The 17505-nt window shown below is 40.5% G+C and overlaps 1 protein-coding gene across 4 annotated transcripts in view; it reads left to right on the forward strand.

Moving 5' to 3' along the window:
* The window catches only part of PDE10A (phosphodiesterase 10A), a 545806-nt gene that overhangs the window by 204647 nt on the left and 323654 nt on the right, over nt 1-17505 (forward strand). Inside the window, exon 1 of one of the 4 annotated variants that reach the window (XM_070461604.1) lies at nt 9682-10177. The exons of the other annotated variants lie outside the window; for them this stretch is intronic. Coding sequence (XP_070317705.1) covers nt 9904-10177 — 274 coding nt within the window. The 5' untranslated portion in view covers nt 9682-9903. Of the gene's footprint in view, nt 1-9681; nt 10178-17505 lie in introns of those variants that run through there. 4 annotated transcript variants of the gene reach the window in all.

Here is a 17505-nt window from a genome sequence, read left to right on the forward strand (position 1 = left end):
GAGGGTTGTGCAGCCTTGTGAGTATTTTACAATCAAACTGTGCACTTTTATTAAAGGATGAAGTTTATGGTATATTATCATATCACAATAAAATATTTTAAAATAAATAGATAATACTTGGTTTTTCTTTTTAACACTTTATCTAATAATACGTAAGTTTCTTAGTGTTGTCTGATCCAATGTTTTAGGGAACTTGAGGGGGAAGAAACTCAATAAGAGCAAGTGTCAGAGTGAAATGATAACCGCAAAATCAAGTCCCTCTATTCATGTAGAAACGTAAGAAAGTAGCTCTTTTCACTTTAGCTAAAAGTATAAATTATAAGCGGAGTGTGCTATTTGAGAGCCAGAAAATTCAATTATAAAACAATGAAAAGTTTGAAAGACTCAAGTAGTAAGCATCTTTTTTTCTAAGTCAAAACTGCATGTTCTATAATCTTTTAATGGCTATATTAAAAGAGCTCTGAACCACACAGGATGTTCACATGTCTCTAAAGTTTTAAATAAATGGAATGATTCTGAGTGCACTGGCAAACAACCAGGCACATTTATTTCCACTTATTTGTCGCCCTCTTTGCATTTGTATTTAAATCTCTGAAGTGCCTTGGCAGAATCATCACAGAGCTGCAGGTCTTGTGGCTTCATCTGCTGGGTTGTGAAAAAAATCCAGCCTGGACAAGTTGCCTGCAGGAAGTGTTTGCCACATGACAAATAAACAATAAAAGTATGGGTATAATTTTTTTTTTTAATTCAGCTAGTTTGCAGAACCAAACAATTGCATGGTGATTTGATCTTAATTTGCAAAAGCCTTCAAACTCTCTGCTAGGGTTTCCAGTTCATTGTCTAAACTTTATACAGAGCTTTTCAACTGGGCACTCAACCATGGCCTCCATGCCAAATTGAATGGGGACAAGATAAATCAAACTTTAAAATAAAATTCTTGCTAAGGCCTTATAATTGTGCTAGAGAAGACTTCTAGAAGCTCTTGGACAGCAAGGAGAGCAGACTAGTCAATTCTAAAGGAAATCAACCTTGAATATTCATTGGAAGGACAGATGCTGAAGCTGAAGCTCCAATACTTTGGCCACCTGATGTGAAGAGCCAACTGATTTGAAGAGACACTTGAGGCTGGAAAAGATTGAGGGCAGGAGGAGAAGGGGGTGACGGAGGATGAGAGGGTTGGATGGCATCACCGACTCCATGGACATGAGTTTGAGCAAGCTCTGGGAGATGGTGGAGTATGGGGAAGCCTGGAGTACTGCGGTCCATGGGGTCGCAGAGTTGGGCACAACTGAGTGAATGAACGACAGCAATATATTTTAATTATTTGCATCGAAACACTAAGTGTTTTGTACTTATAATAACTGAAACTGCTCTTTTAATCTGTTACTTTAAGCATCTGCTGGTGATCTGATGTCTTAACTTTATGTAAAATATTTTAAAATTAAAGTCATGCCTGTGTATTAAGCAAAACTGAAGGGAATGGGGTGGGTGGTGGGATGGAGGTTCAAGAAGGAGAGAACATAGGTACCCCTAGACTGATTCATGTTGACGCATGGCAGAAACCAACATAGTATTGTAAAACAATTTTCCTTCAATTAAACACAAATGAATTAAAAAAAAATACTGAGGGGAAATGTAAAGGGTCTTGGCAAAATTGTGATGGACCCAGCAGAGATATTACAGATGACCAGCTGATAGAGCTTTCAAAAGACACTGAGATGTAAATTATAAAATAAATGTTTTGAAGTACATCCTCTTGTGTGGATAAAACTACCTTCTACAGTAAGAAGTAACTGAAAGCCAGTAACTGATCCTCTCTCTGGTTATTTTTAATAGAAATCCACTGAATGGTCTCTTTCAGTAATCCCCTTTTCAAGGTTGTCTACAACTCACTCTGTCAGTGGTCACCAGGTCTTCAGATTTTAGAAACATTTAAAAAATACAGAAAGTTAAGTGAGAGGTGATCCTAAACTAAACATCAGCGAAGCCACCTTCATTTCCCAAGGTTGCACCTGATTTATTTCATGCATGAGAACCTCTGTAGCATTTACGTGTCCTATCAATAGGAAAGGTGCTTTCATTTCATACTGCCTTCTTGCATGTCCATCATCTCCACCAGCGCGAGTGTAAACTCTTTAAGGGGCTGAGCAGGAGGCGGCTCTGGAGTCAGCTCGAGCTGTGTTAACCGAAACTGGGGCTTCCCTACCACTCACCAGCTGTGGGGCCTGGGACTAGTCGGTAAACCTGTATGAACTCAATGGTCTCACCTTTGGAACGACAGTGATCATGCTTCCATTAGAAGACTGTAAGATGACACCTGTGAAACATCAAGTGGGACGTGGGAGTGTAAGTTTCAGCCAGCAGCCTTCCTCGCTCTAGGAGGTAGGGTCTCACTCCTTTATTCTTCTGGATGCACCCAGTGCAATGCTTAGCACACATACTGCATGCATTCAGTCAACAAATATTTATTAAAAACCTGCTAGCCTACATAATGGAAAAAGCATGGGAGAGGAAATCAGCAAATCGGGTCCAAGCCACTGAATAACCATGTGACCTGGGAAATCCCAAGAGCTTGCCCAGACTTCAGTTTTCTCATCTGTGAAGTGGGTTATTAGAAATGAATAATGTTTGTTTGAAGAGGAGGGGGTGGGATGCAGAAAGGGGATAAGATAGAGGAGAACGGAAGAAAACAGTGCCAAGGTTGAAATAACTGCTTTGAATTCTGAGTCCAGAAAAGACAACAACCACATGATCTTCTTATCTACTCTGTGACCAAGGAGTAAAAGCGATCATCCATATAAAACTGCATTTCTAAGTTAAGTTTTGCCTTTGGAAATGAAGGAAAGAAAAATGAGAGTTCATCTTTTCTGAAGGGAGTGGCAGAACAGAGCCAACAAGCGCCCTTGGGTATTCCAGGGTCAGCATCCAGGACAAGAGAAAAGGACGGATGCAGCTGACTACGCTCATCTCAGGCCTTGGCTTGAAGAAGCACCTGGCATAGAGCAAGTGCTCACAAATGCCAATTATGAAGGAAGTAATAATAATTAGATATCAGTTATTACTAGTATCATTAGTGTTCCTGCATACTGGCTGGGGTACACAAACACTACTGTTCTGCTGTCAAGTAAACACACACAAAGAAGTGGAAAATACATTGTCCTGTAAGTTTCCCGTTTATGTAGGCAATAAGACTCCTGCTGGAAATGAAGTTTGATTTAGAAGAAGCTTAGAACTTGACAGCAAAAAATTGGATGAAAGATGGTTACCAAAAATGCAAAGAAATAAGTTACAATTTTGTAAAGTGAGTAGCAAATCTAGTGAAGTAATCAGAAGCAGAAGAATGGTGATAAACATCTGGGGCGAAAACATAATAATCAAGTCTTTTTTTCTTTAATGCTCTAATTGGCTGAGGATGCAATTTCATGTTTAGGAAAAAATAGCGGGAAATGAGTTGTCAGCAATCCCCGATGCGTGGAGATGCATTGTTGTTCAGCCGCTCAGTCGTGTCCAACTCTTTGCAAGCCCCTGAGCTGTAGTCTATCGGGCTCCTCTGCCCATAGGATTTCCCAGGCAAGAATCCTGCAGTGGGGTGCCATGGAGACGCATGTGTGTAGTGTTTTAGCGGCTACAGTGAGTGGCCCAGGGACCCGGTGGGGGATTGGCCAGCCTTCAGATCAATCTTAACTCTAGGCTTTGAGACAGTGTAGGAAGATGAAGTTAAATCCCAGTTTCACTCCAATCACATGAAAGATGAAAAACCTCTGCGACAGGGCTCTCTTGCTGTGCTGACTGTACATGGGAAGAGAAGATGGTGAGATACCTTACATGTCTTCGCTCTTTCGAAAAAGAATCATTTCCGAGAAGTATCATGGGATTAAACTCAGTACATTTTATTCTAGAATCAAATTATTCTAGGATTTGCACTTTATGTGCAAAATTATAGCTGTAATGTTCAGTACATTGCTTTTAACCAATATATGCAATTAAGTACAAAATAACTCTACAGGGATGAAGTAGAAGTAAAACGAAAATAATACCACTTATGAGACAATTTTAGAACTCACTTTTCAGCCCACTGCAAGTTTAGTTTAATCTGACTCTTTGCAACCCCATGCACTGTAGCCCACCAGGTTCCTCTGTCCGTGGCATTCTCCAGGCAAGAAGACTACCTGGAGCGGGTAGTCATGCCCTTCTCCAGGAGATCTTCCCAACCCAGGGCTCGAACCGGGGTCTCCTGCACTGCAGGTGGATTCTTTTCTGTCTGAGCCACCAGGCAAGCCCACAGCTGAATCAAAGTGAGCAAGTACAGAGGAGGGAAGAGGAAGGTGCCACAGGGAGGCTTGGAGAGCTGGATGATCTGGCAGCTCTGTAATCCACTTTGGATCGCATTTTTCACGTTTTCAATGAAAAGACAGAACTTGCTGATCTTTAGGAAAAGGCCTGTTGGGTGTTGTATTTCATGATCTATCCTATAGGTTAAAAAAAAGATTATCATTAGTTGGAAATTGCGCTCAGGAACCTATAAACAAGGTTATTCATGTGGTCTGCTCTCTGTATTCTTTCCTTCACATTGTTTGTGTCTTTGGAGCAAATTTCTTCGGTGGAAGGAGACAAACTAGGGGAGAGAAGGCCCATCCTTTCCCGGAGCCTTGAGAGAAAAGCAGAGCTCCACGTCCTGGGGGCACAGAGTCGGGACTTGGCTCCCAGAGCGGGCAGGTCCCGGCTTCCCCATCCGTCCCATGGCGGCGGTTCCTTGGACCCTGGGAAAACCAGCCTCCTGTGGCCCCGTGGAGAGAGGAAGCTGCAGAAGGACCGCTGTTGGAAACGTGCCCCAGGCACGTGGGTGCCCACCCAGGTTTCTGCTGCTTCCCCGGGCGTGGTCAGACCCGCTGAAGCCGCGTCCTGAGTCCTGTGCTGGGGGGGTGATGGCTGGACTGGCCGTGACCCCAGGGCGCGGGTCGTGACGCTGGGCCGGGGCTGCCTCTTCGATGCTCTGTGTCCCCTCTCTCCCGTCTCTTCTTCCACAAACCCCCTCCACCCCGGTTCCTTCCCCTTACTGCCTTTCGAAACATGAAACCCTATCGTTCCCTGGTTTAAATCACTGTTTATCAGCCATTCTTCCAAATTACTAGGTGAAGAACAGCTTTGAAGCTTATTTGATAATGAAGACTAGACACCCTGCTTTTTGTGCTGTATTTTAAGGAAAAGAGTGATTCTAATAGCAGTGTTTCTGAGTGACGGTAGAATGACATTTAGAGACAGAAGTCTGCTGACAAAGGCTTGTTTAAACACAGGGAGCTTTTTCTTCAGATGCCCAGCTATGGGATCATTTCAAAACCTTATTTCCCCAGGGCGACTGTTTATTTTATGAGTCTTATAAGTAAGTGTAATTAAGTACTTTAAAGTTGATAACTTGTAATTATTATTTTATAATATGGTCAGAGTCAGGACCCTATTAGCATGAACTAATAATTGCTACTAAGTGATCTCATTAAGAGCGCTGTTTTTCATGAGGATGCGGACCACTTTTAGTGAAGCCCAGAAAGATTCAAACTTGACTTTCCTGCTATCCCCAGGTCTGTGTCAGGTCAACACCTCCTGATTTCCTGTGAACAGACGACACAAGTACCCCTTCAGAGAAGTTCAATAGAAAAAGAAAAATATTTTTAGGAATTCGTTTCTGCTTTGCCCTATCCTCAACGGAGTCACCTCCAGAAGGGAGGGTGGGGGAGGTGGGGAGTGGCTGTCTCTCTCTGCTTGTTGTTTAATATCTAAGCTAGGTGCAGAACATTTCCAAGACATGAATTTGGACTTTTTCCCTAACACTCCTAACTTATGGATAAACAGTAAAACCGAAACCACACTAGTATTTGCAAGGGGATTTTTTCTTTCCCACAGAGGGATATTTATTTTTTAATTTTAGCTTTGTGAAAAAAGTGAAAGTGTTAGCTGCTCAGTAGTGTCTTGACTCTCTGTGTCCGCAAGGACTGTAGCCTGCCAGGCTCCTCTGTCCATGGGATTTCCCAAGCAAGAATACTGGAGCGGGTTGCCACTTTCTCCTCCAGGGGCTCTTCCCAACCCAGGGATCGAACCCCAGTCTCTCCCACTACAGGCACGTTCTCTCCTGTCTGAGCCACCAGGGAAGCCCCAATTTAAACTTTATTGCAATATAATTGACAGGTAAATTTGTAAAATGTTTATAGTATACATCATGATGACTTCATATTAAAACTATCTGTAAGAAAATAAAGAGAATTTTTTTAAAGCTTACTGACCATGGATACATACTGTTTTATTGAAAAAACATAGCACAGCTCCAGCGTCCTTTACTGACTTAGAAACAGAAATGCCAACACTGATTATCATATGCCCACTGCTCTCAGAGACCAAAGGCACTGGCAGCCATGGCTGTCTGCCACAGTGCAGCTGTGTGTATAATTGACGTCATTTTCAAACTTTGTTTCCCCTCTTAAAGCTGATTCTCATTAATAATGGCGCTAAGGAAACAAGCCTTCTAAGGTGGCTGTGAACGGCAGTTGCCCCTTGTATTCACCACAAACTGCCCAATACTTTTGTTTGAACACGGTTAGCCTTTATAGGACTTCAGATACTGTTCAAATATTCAAAGAACTAAGCATGTCTGTCTATATAAACTCTTTTACTGCTTGGGGCTTTTGTTCAATTTTAAACACAAGCATTATTGAAATAAAAACCTACTTTTTGTAATATTTCTAGATCATATTCAAGATACAGGCCCCTTGTGAGAAGCTTATTTATTGTGTCCCAGAAATTCTAATTCTAGATTGATTAACTGATTTGCAGTAAGGTAGGTGTTCAGATGGGAGTGACATATTTCTTTTCTTGACTCCAAAAGGGTGACCAGCTAAGCATTTTACATGTTTTATCTAATTAATTCCTAAAACTACACAATGAATAAGATCTCCTTGTTACTGCCATTCTGAAGGTGAGGAAGCTTTAGGAGGTTAAGGTACTTGTCCAAGTTCACACTGTAAGTGAAATGGAGTTGCAGCTTTCTGAATCTAAAATCCAAGTGCTTAGCCACCAAAAATAATAATAAAAAGATACACACACACACATATATATAAAATATGTTTTGATTGTCCATACCTATAAGAACTGTTATGTTAAAATTTAAATATATATATTTTTAAAAAAACTACCCTAAAAGTAGCTTTCTCCAACAGCACATGGGTTAGTATTAGCATCAAGAGTAGTAGGTCTTCGTTTCTCTGTGTGAGGATTTGTTCTAGTTCATTCTCTGGGGAGATGTTTCCAATCTGTGCTTCAAAAACATTGGAGGTTCAGTTCTACCATCACTTATGCTATCTTCCTGGCAGTAGGTTACAATGTGATCAAGATCTAGTGCCTTCCGCAACCTTGGTATGTACATTAAATTATGTATCTCACTAGTTGCACATGTGCTAAATCATGAAAATGAAGCAAATGATTGTAGAAGAATTATTGTCTGTGTTTTGTTATTTCTAGTCAATTGTAACTATGTTATATCAATATGGAAAGCATGTATAGTCATTAGTATTTCTGCTCTTCTAAGTACAGCAGCATTGTAAACTCTCAGGAATACTTTACTATTGTGAATTAGATGAGATTCTGTCACTGAAAGGAAGTTATCCAAAACTTTAATAAGTCCTTAATTAATTATTGAAATTCATTTAAATTTAAGCAAATTAGCATCATATGTGCGTGATCACTTGTGTCTGACTCTCTGAGACCCTATGGACTGTAACCCACCAGGTTCCTCTGTCCATGGGAGGGGCTTGCCATTTCCTTCTCCAAATTAGCATCTATGGTGGGGAGAAAAGGAAAACTAAACACTAAGATTAAAATTGTGATTATCCTTTAAGAAATAAAACCTGTGAGTTCTTACATTTTTATTTAAAACAAAAACAAAAGTCTATACTTGGCTTAGGTAAAGGAAAGCTGTTCATGGGAGTCTTCCATGTGTGAAATAAAGATCCTCCTTTAGAATTTGTCTGATGAGACACCATTAGGTGCCCTTTCTATTGAGAGTTTGGTCCCCCTACCTTGTAGAGGTTAAGCTACCTGAATAGAGGCTAAAGGTAGACCCTGCCAGTTTACCTATCCAAGACCGTGTGAAGTGCATTCCTTCAACCTAACAACCTACAAACTCCCTGGGAATGAATGTCTTAAGTACATTATTTGACTTGTTAAAGATGCAATGGGCTTCCCTGGTGATTCAGTGATAAAGAATTCACCTACAATGCAGGAGATGTGGGTTTGATCCCTGGGTCAGGAAGATCCCCTTGAGAAGGAAATGGCAACCTCCTCTAGTATTCTTGCATGGATAATCCCATAGACAGAGGAGCCTGTCTGGCTACAGTCCATGGGGTCACAAAAAGAGTCAAACATAACTTAGCGACTAAACAATAAAGATGCAAGACAACATAACATTGATATTAGATATGTTTCTAACAACTCTGACTTGTCTTGGTTACATAAAATTCAAGTAATATAGTTTCATATATTGTTCACAGAAACATTTCATTGATAATCAGCTTAAAGACTATTTATATTTCTCTCAAATTATAGCAATAGGTCTTTTTTTTAGTAAAATGATTTACATATTAAGAGTTGTTACACATGGATACATACATACATTTAATATATATAAGAAATGAATGGAAATTTCCTAAATTGATATAATTTTGGTAACTTTCTCACAAAAATGAAAGAAAATCATCAGAGGATATATAACTCTAGGTAATGTAGTTCATATTTCAAGTAGCATCTCTTCCAAGCTTATTTCCTTACAGATACTGGCAGCAGAAATGATATGCTTGGAGTCCCTTAGTGTTCTAACCTGAAGGAATGAGCACTTGAGAAATTTTAGTACTCCTGACAAGTTGATGTATTAATTAAGACTCTTTGAGGGTATAGATGACAGAACCAGTTATCTCGATTACCCATGGCTGTGTAACAAAAGACCCCACATCCTGGCACTTTAAAGGGGCACACACTTCCTGTCTCTGGGTTCCTGTGGGTGAGGCGTTGGGGTGCATCTCTGCAGGGTCCTCTGGCTCTAGGCCTCTCACAACCTCTCCTGCCCTTCCCTCACTCCCCAGAAACACTGCCAGGCTGGCCTCTCCACCCCCTTCTGCTGCATTCCATTCATCAGAGCAAGTCACTCTTGAGGGGAAGGGGCCACACAGTGTGACCCTCCCCCCCAGGAGGCAGGAGCCACTGGGGTCGCCATGAAAGCACTTGCCACGCTGACTCTGGAAAGCATAAAAGCAGGAAAGGTGAATGTGTTAAGGAGACTTAGGGCCCCTCATGAAACGTGGGCTTGAATACAGCACTGCCATCCCCGGGTGAACAGTCGAGGAAGAGTGGTCTCCTGTGAGCGAGCACCCAGGGCTCTGTGCACAGAAATGGCACCCACAAATCATGGCTGCGCATCTGCCCGCTTCCCCCAGGGAGGCGCTCTTGGCTGTGTGACACTTGAAAGAAGTCAGCTCAGAGCCTCAGCGACAACTGTGAACTAAAGCTCAAATTTGCGCCTCAGACAGGAGGTGAAAGATGGCGTCTGAAAAGGAACCAAAGGCAGCCGTAAGCTGTAACCCGAAACTTTCCAGGGCCAACCGGAAGCTGAAGGCTAAGTGCTTCCGGTCCATCCCCTCTGTCCGCCATGGCCCAGGGGTGGACGTGGACGTGGGGCCTCCCAAGGCCACCCCCAACCCCTCGGAGCTCGCCGCACCGTCTCTGCCGGCCTTGTTTCCTTCAACTGCAGTCTTCCGAATCCTTGAAAATTCCTCGGGACTCCAGTCCTTTCTTGCTTTTCACTTGCCCGTTTTGACCACTTCAATTTCAGGACTTAAATTTGGATAATTCTTCCTAATCATTCCAATGCGCTTGTGGTCTCTACACGAACTGCAGCTCTCATCCTCCACCGCCTCAGTCAGCGTCTCCCTTCACGGAAAAAGAGCGTGTTCCACGGCTTCCAACTCTGCACAGTGCCCACACGCCTCCCGCCCACCCGGGCCTTCCTTCTGTCAAGTCGACTCCCTCTTCAGATGGCTCCCGCAGAAGCCTGTCAGTCAGGGAAGATCAGGAAGCCGGACTCAGCAACCCCACGTCTCACATACTCCCCCTAAACACCATCCAGAAAACTTCAGGAAATGTGAGTAGCTGGTGAATGCTAAGGCAAGAGTAAGTCTAAGGATTTGAGCTGGAAACGTGAGGCATTTCTGAACCAACAGGTGGTGTTTCTCTTTGCCCATTTAGTGTCAGAAAAGGTAAATACTACAAAGCATTCATTTGAAGGGGAAATGTTTCTCATACAGTAATAAAATTGTAAAGAAACTAGATTTGAGAGGGGGTCAGAATTAGTTTGTAAGTGTGCCAGTAGGAAAGTAAATAAAAAATGCCTTCAGCTGAGAATATTTGAGGTCCGTTTAATATTTTAGGAGCTTTTAGTTGCCTATTTTGGATTTGTTGTTTCTTAATGACTTTATAATTTAATAATTTCTTCACTGAAAGAAATAGCCCATGGATGATGATGATGGTGATATGGTTGATAACTATTATGGTGATAAGGATCACGGTAGGTGGTGGTGAGGTGATAATGATGAGATGGTGGCGGCGGCGGTGATGATGTGATGAGGGTGGTGGTGTTTGATGACGGTAACAATGATAGCTGTGTCTTAACTGAGTGCTTTGTATGCGCCAAACTTAGTTGTCATGTGTATTACCTCTAATGTGCATTAACTCACTTGCTTCTCATAGCAGCTTTACCAGAGTGGTACTATTGTTATCCTCACTTTACCTATGAGGAAACTGGGGGAGAAGGGGCTGGTCACTTGCTCAAAGCACACAGTGGTAAGGGCACACAGGAGAAGTCCTAACCTGCAGGCTTTGCATTGAGCTACACTCTGTTGCTGGCTCTACTGGTAAAGACCCTGCCTGCCAATGTGGGAGACGTGTGAGAGAGGTGCTGGTTTGATCCCTGGATGCAGAAGATCCCCTGGGGTAGGAAATAGAAACCCACTCCTGTATTCTTGCCTGGAGAATCCCATGAACAGAGGAGCCTGGTGGGCTACAGTCCATGGGGTCTCAAAGAGTCGGACACGACTGAGCGACTGAGCGCTCACACACTTCTGCCTCTCCAGCTGGTCCCTCAGGATAATGTAATTCTATTTCCCAGTTATGGTGCCTCTTCACAGGCGGGTCAAACCACACACACATACACCCTTCCCGAAAGTGAAGTGGGCACTCAGATTTCAACATTGGACTTCTTGGACCTCTGTGCACTGTGTACTCCTCTACTCTTTTCTGCTGTGAGATTTGCTCCTTTCCAGATAACTGCCCCTCATCTCTGCCTCTGTAGAACTGTTGGTAGTAGTTACTGTGAACAGTCTGCTACTACAACCCACGTAGTTAACTACTTCCTTTGGCACAGACAAGAAAGCAAAAGTATTTCTATCATGTCCTTGACTTTGAAACAACAGTGGTGGTGTTAGCAGAACCAGAGACTCTGAAGTTCATTGGAAGAAAAATATTTGAAAGGGGAAAAAAAATACAACCCTTCGAGTTCCAGAGTACACATTTATGCTACGACGTTAGAAACCACATGACGAAGTGGGAGTACAGAACCCAAACCACTTTCCTCAAGTCTTAGGTAGTTTAGCACTTAATATTTTCCAATGATTTGTGTATCCATTTTCAGGGCAAGAGCCATCTCAACACTTCTGTGTTCCAAGTACCTAACCAGTGTAAATAATAAAAGTAGAACTGACAATTAAATGCTAGTGGGCCTTTTTGGAGCAAAAGATTCATATTTAAGAAGGAGGGCCTCGACTATTTTCTGGGGGTGTCTGGCATTTCTTTTGCTCATTTTCTATTGGGTTTTTTATGTTTTCCGTAACAGATTTGCGGTTTTTTAATATTCGGGATATTTGTTCTTTCCTATTTATATTTATATTCATAAGTATCTTCTTGCTGTTGTGAGTTGTTTCATTTGAATTATTTATTATTCCTTTTGATGAACAGAATTTTTTAATTTTAAAGTTCTCACTTCTGTACCCATTATTTTTATGATTTGTTCTTACAGATCTTAAAGGTATACTCTCCCAAATTTTCTTCTAAGCATTTTAAAAGTTGTCTTTTTATGTTAAGGGCTTTTCCCTATCTGAACTGATTTTTGTATGTGGCATAAGTCAGGGGGGCTAATTTTATTAATTGTGAAAGGTCAGTGGTACACACACTTACAAGGATCTTCATGTCGTATTTCTGATATTAAAGGAAATGGCAGGAAAGGACATAGGGCAAAAATTGTAAACCAGTCTCTCCTATGAATACAAAAACAATAATTCCTTAAAGAATAACATGTTGGACTGACGGAATTTTTAAAAAAATTAAGACCAAGTTGCATGGACATTTGTACATGGTTCAGCTGACAAATGTTGATGTAATCTACCATATTCTCTAGTGAAGGAGAAAATCCCGTTGATCATCATAATGGATATGAGAAAGTATGCAGTAAATTTTATTTACTGTTTATTGAAAAAAAAACTTTGAAAAGTGTAATTTTTAACAACCACTTCAAGCACTGGTCATGATCATACCTTAGTTCTTATGCATAGTTATTTTCAACGTATTAACTATTTTAAATACTGTCCTAAAATCAAGTTAAAAGATCAGAAATGTGGCTTTCTGGCCCTGTGTGACTTTGTTTCCTGTATGGATTGCACTCTTGAGTTGTGTGATTGCTTTGCTTTGAGAGGATGCTTGTTATCCTGTGTGCTTTAGGGATGTTACTGAGTATAAGTTTGAGTTTTGAACATAACTGTCTAGGTTTATCCATTTTCTTCTAGCAAATGGTCTTTTTTCAATCACGTGCACACTGTGAGCTTACATTTTCCTCATGACTTCACTTGCTTGGGAGCTCAAACATATTTGATCCTATAGCCACTTTCTTTGAAAGTAAAGCAGAGCAGCTAATTTGATGTTGTGGGCCCCAACTCTAATTTATTGGTCTTGAATTTACTTCCTAAGGTCTCAGTTTCTCCTCTGTTAATTTATCATGGCCTGTTTCACTGGGTCTACTTTGAAACTCATGTTTATAAAACAGCATTTAGAGAATAATTCCGAGGCGAGTCCGCTAACTAGTATCCTCACCCTGTTCTTGTCCTTCTCTCAACCAGACATTCAGTATCTAGATTATTTCTTTTTTTTTGCTTTCCTCGTGGCTTAGTCATAATCTGCCTGCAATGGGGGAGACCTGGATTTGATCCCTGGATTGGGAAGATCCCCTGGAGATTCCATTTGTGCTTATGATTTTCTGCCTTGATTTTCGGTGTTTCCTGGCCTTCTAAACAAACTGAAAAATACTTGAGTGCAAGGATCAGTTCTGATATGTCTTTCTTACTCCTTGGAGCTGAGAGGCATGTACCAGTCACTAAGTTAGAAGCACTGTTTGAGTGCATGCGCCTAATCTTGTGTTGGACTGTGTTGAAACAGTTGCAAAGAGATTTTCATGTAATAAACAATAACCTCAAAGTTGTAAAAATGTTTATAAAGAACTAGAAAAAAATAAAGATCAATGTTGTTTTAACCAATAAGCCAAGCCTGAGTTTTAACATTATTTGACTGAATTCTGTATTGTTAATTAAACTCATTTATGGGGAAGTAGTGGTTTACTGGGAATGAAGTTAAGTTTTCTATTCATATCTATATCAGGCATTTATTAAGTCAAGCAAAGTATAAAAATTTTATTAGTTTTAAAAGCATGAGTTAGCTATTCAAAACTGACAGTTTTATACTAAAGGAAGCATTTTAAGGAATTACAAATTAAAAAGTGCAAAGACCTGAATTTTGTACAGTGAAAATCAATACAACTAAAGTACAACTAGAGGTGAAAAAATAATCATGGAAAAACATCTGTGTTAAATGTGATGGTCCAGGGTCAATATATACAGCACATTATACAAGTAATTAAAAATAAAGAATGGGTGTAAAGAAAATTCAAAGACATTTTACATAAAGAAACCATAACATGAACTTTCCCACAACTCTAAGTGCCTCTGGTGTCAAGAGATTATTCTTATTGAGCTCATCATTTGGGAAAAATTATTAAATTGATAATTAAAATTGATATAAATTGATATAAAAGATAATTAAAATGCCAATGAACTACTATTTGCATCCTGTAAAACTAGCAAAAGCTATTCTAAAATGAAACTGAATCCAGAGGAGGTTGCAAGGGAAGAGTTATCCTGAAAAATTCCCAATAATATTGTAAATCAGAATAGTACTTTTAAATAAAAACATTTGTACCCTTTAGGTCAGGAATCTCACTACTAGGAACTTATCAAAAATAAGTGAGTCAAAGTACCAAAAAGAGAATACTGGTCCACATCTCCTTGTCCAAACTCTGGGCAGAACATGCTTCAGAATTCAGGCTTTTTTTTTTTTTTTAAAGATGTTATATGCATCTGTTGTATGTTGTGTAACACCCCAAGGATATGAAGTGACATCTTATATTGAAATACATTGATATCTGTCTGTGGAACATGCCAGCCAGATAATGACTCACAATGAATTTTGAGTATAAACTTAAGGGGAAAAAAATAGATTTTGCTTTCAAGCTTGTAAAAAAAACTTTAGGTTTGTGCTTTTTTTATTTCATAAATATGTGTAAGGCCTCATATCAAAAAGATATAATTAATATCAGAACTCTTTCTGACACAAATAACATAAACTATGAAACCATTTAAAGTGAGATATCACTGAAAAATTGATAGAGTAACTTGGTGAAATACTAAGAAAACTAAAATTAAAATTAAGGAAACTATGTACCAATATGCAAATTTGCTTTTAAAGTGTTTAAAAATTGGCTCAGTCTTTACTATGAGATCTTTAATTATAGTTGATGTGAAAATGCAAGCTTGCCTGCCTCATCTGTTCCAATGAGTTTGCTCTATAAGAATTGGATGAATTTGGGATGCTTTTTTCTGTAGACATTACTATTTATAAACATGGATTATGTCAGAAATTTGCAATGAATCTAGAGTCTTATATTATTTCTGCCATTTTCCTGAGAGACTGTAAAACCATTTTTTGAAAATATCCGTTTCAAATAGATTACCTTGATCTGTCCGTTTTACCCTATAGACAATATTGCATGCAAGCGTGCTGAATTGCTTCTGTCATGTCCAACTCTTTGTCACCTTATGGACTGTAGCCCACCAGGCTCCTCTGTCCATGGGATTCTCCAGGCAAGAATGTTGGAGTGGGTTGCCATATCTTCCTCCAGGGGATCTTCCCAACCTGGTGATGGAACCTGCATCTCTTAAGTCACCTGCCTTGGCAGACAGATTCTTCATCACTGGCACCACCTGCAAGTATTCAGTTCAGTTCAGTCTTTTAGTCGTGTCCCACTCTTTGCCATCCCATGGTCTGCAGCACATCAGGTCTCCCTGTCCATCACCAACTGCCGGAGCTCACTCAAACTCATGTCCATCGAGTCGGTGATACCATCCAACCATCTCATCCTCTGTTGTCCCCTTCTCCTCCTGCTTTCAGTCTTTCCCAGCATCAGGGTCTTTTCCAGTGAGTCAGTTCTTCACATCAGGTGGCCAAAGTATTGGAATTTCAGCTTCAACATCAGTCCTTCCAATGACTATTCAGGACTGATTTCCTTTAGGATGGACTTGTTGGATAGGAGTTGCTGTCCAGGGGACTCTCAAGAGTCTTCTCCAACACCACAGTTCAAAAGCATCAATTCTTTGGCACTCAGCTTTCTTTATGGTCCAACTTTCACATCCATACATGACTACTGGAAAAACCATAGCTTTGACTAGACAGACCTTTGTCGATAAAGAAATGTCTCTGCTTTTTAGTATGCTGTCTAGTTTGGTCATAGCTTTTCTTTCAAGCAGCAGTGTCTTTTAATTTCATTGCTGCAGTCACCATCTGTAGTGATTTTGGAGCCCAAGAAAATAAAGTCTGTCACTGTTTCCATTGTTTTCCCATCTATTTGCCATGAAGTGATGGGAGCGGATGCCATGATCTTAGTTTTTTGGATGTTTAGTTTTAAGCCAGCTTTTTCACTCTCCTCTTTCACCTTTATCAAGAGGCTCTTCAGTTCGTCTTTGTTTTCTGCCATAAGGTGTCATCTGCACATCTGAGGTTATTGATATTTCTCGCAGCAATCTTGATTCCAGCTTGTGCTTCATCCAGCCTGGAATTTCACATGATGTGCTCTGCATATGTTAAATAAGCAGAGTGACAATATACAGCCTTGATGTACTCCTTTCCCAATTTGAAACCAATCCATTGTTCCATGTCTGGTTCTAACTATTGCTCTTTGAACTACATACAGATTTCTCAGAAAATTTTTCCCATCTCTTGAATAAATTTCCACAGTTTGTTGTGATCCACACAGTCAAAGGTTTTGGCATAGTCAATCAAGCAGAAGTAGATGTTTTTCTGGAGCTCTCTTACTTCTTCTATGATCCAAGGGATGTTGGCAGTTTGATCTCTGGTTCCTCTGCTTTTTCTAAATACAGCTTGAACCTCTGAAAGTTCTCAGTTCACATACTGGTGAAGCCTAGCTTGGAGAACCTTGAGCATTACTTTGCTAGTGTGTGAGATGAGTGCAATTGTGTGTTAGTTGGAACATTCTTTGGTATTGCCTTTCTTTGGTATTGGGATGAAAACTGACCTTTTCCAGTCCTGTGAACACTGCTGAGTTAGGGAACCTGGAGGTATAGGGAACTGATAAATCACCATCCGAAAGTCACAGTCAACTCTTTGGTTACATAAGTTCATCCCCATTTGCTTGTGTGTGCATAAATGTAGGTAATACTGCCTCTGCAATTTGTCCATGTCCTAGATGGAATGTTCATTAGAATAAAAATAAAGTTGGCCTAATCACATGGAACCTCTATTTTCTCATCTATAAATGAAGATAATGAGTAATGTTCTTGTTGAAGATAAACTGGGGAGTCAGAGCATCTCCATTTGAATCCCAGCCGTTTGCTTAGTTAGCTCTGCGATTGATGCTAATTTAGTAAGTGGCCTATGCTGTGTTGTTTGTTGTGTTAAAACAATATAATAACCTGGAGAGCCTTCCATGTGACAATGTCTACATTCCCTGCAAGAGCACATTGCTCCCACTTATGAGATCAGAAATTGAGGCTCATGCACACAGACTGATGTGATAACTTGGATCTCTTCTAGCTCTCCCCACTTGCCACTGCAGGCAGAGGGTTGATGTGGGGACAGCCTTGGGTGAAAATCAAAGACGAGCAAGAGAGGTGCTTTCAGAATAGTCCTCAAAGTAGAACGTGAGAAATGTGATCTGGTTAGTAGTTTGGTACCAATGCCAACTTCTTTAAGAAGTTGTGAAGTGTTAGCAGTAGAGTAAACAGGTGACAGTACCTGGGAAGCCTGGCACCTTATTTCTGTAGTTCTGTACAACTAAAAAGACTGCAGAATAGAAGCATT

The sequence above is a fragment of the Odocoileus virginianus genome, chromosome 34 (genome assembly GCF_023699985.2).
Source record: "Odocoileus virginianus isolate 20LAN1187 ecotype Illinois chromosome 34, Ovbor_1.2, whole genome shotgun sequence".
Classification (NCBI taxonomy): domain Eukaryota; kingdom Metazoa; phylum Chordata; class Mammalia; order Artiodactyla; family Cervidae; genus Odocoileus; species Odocoileus virginianus.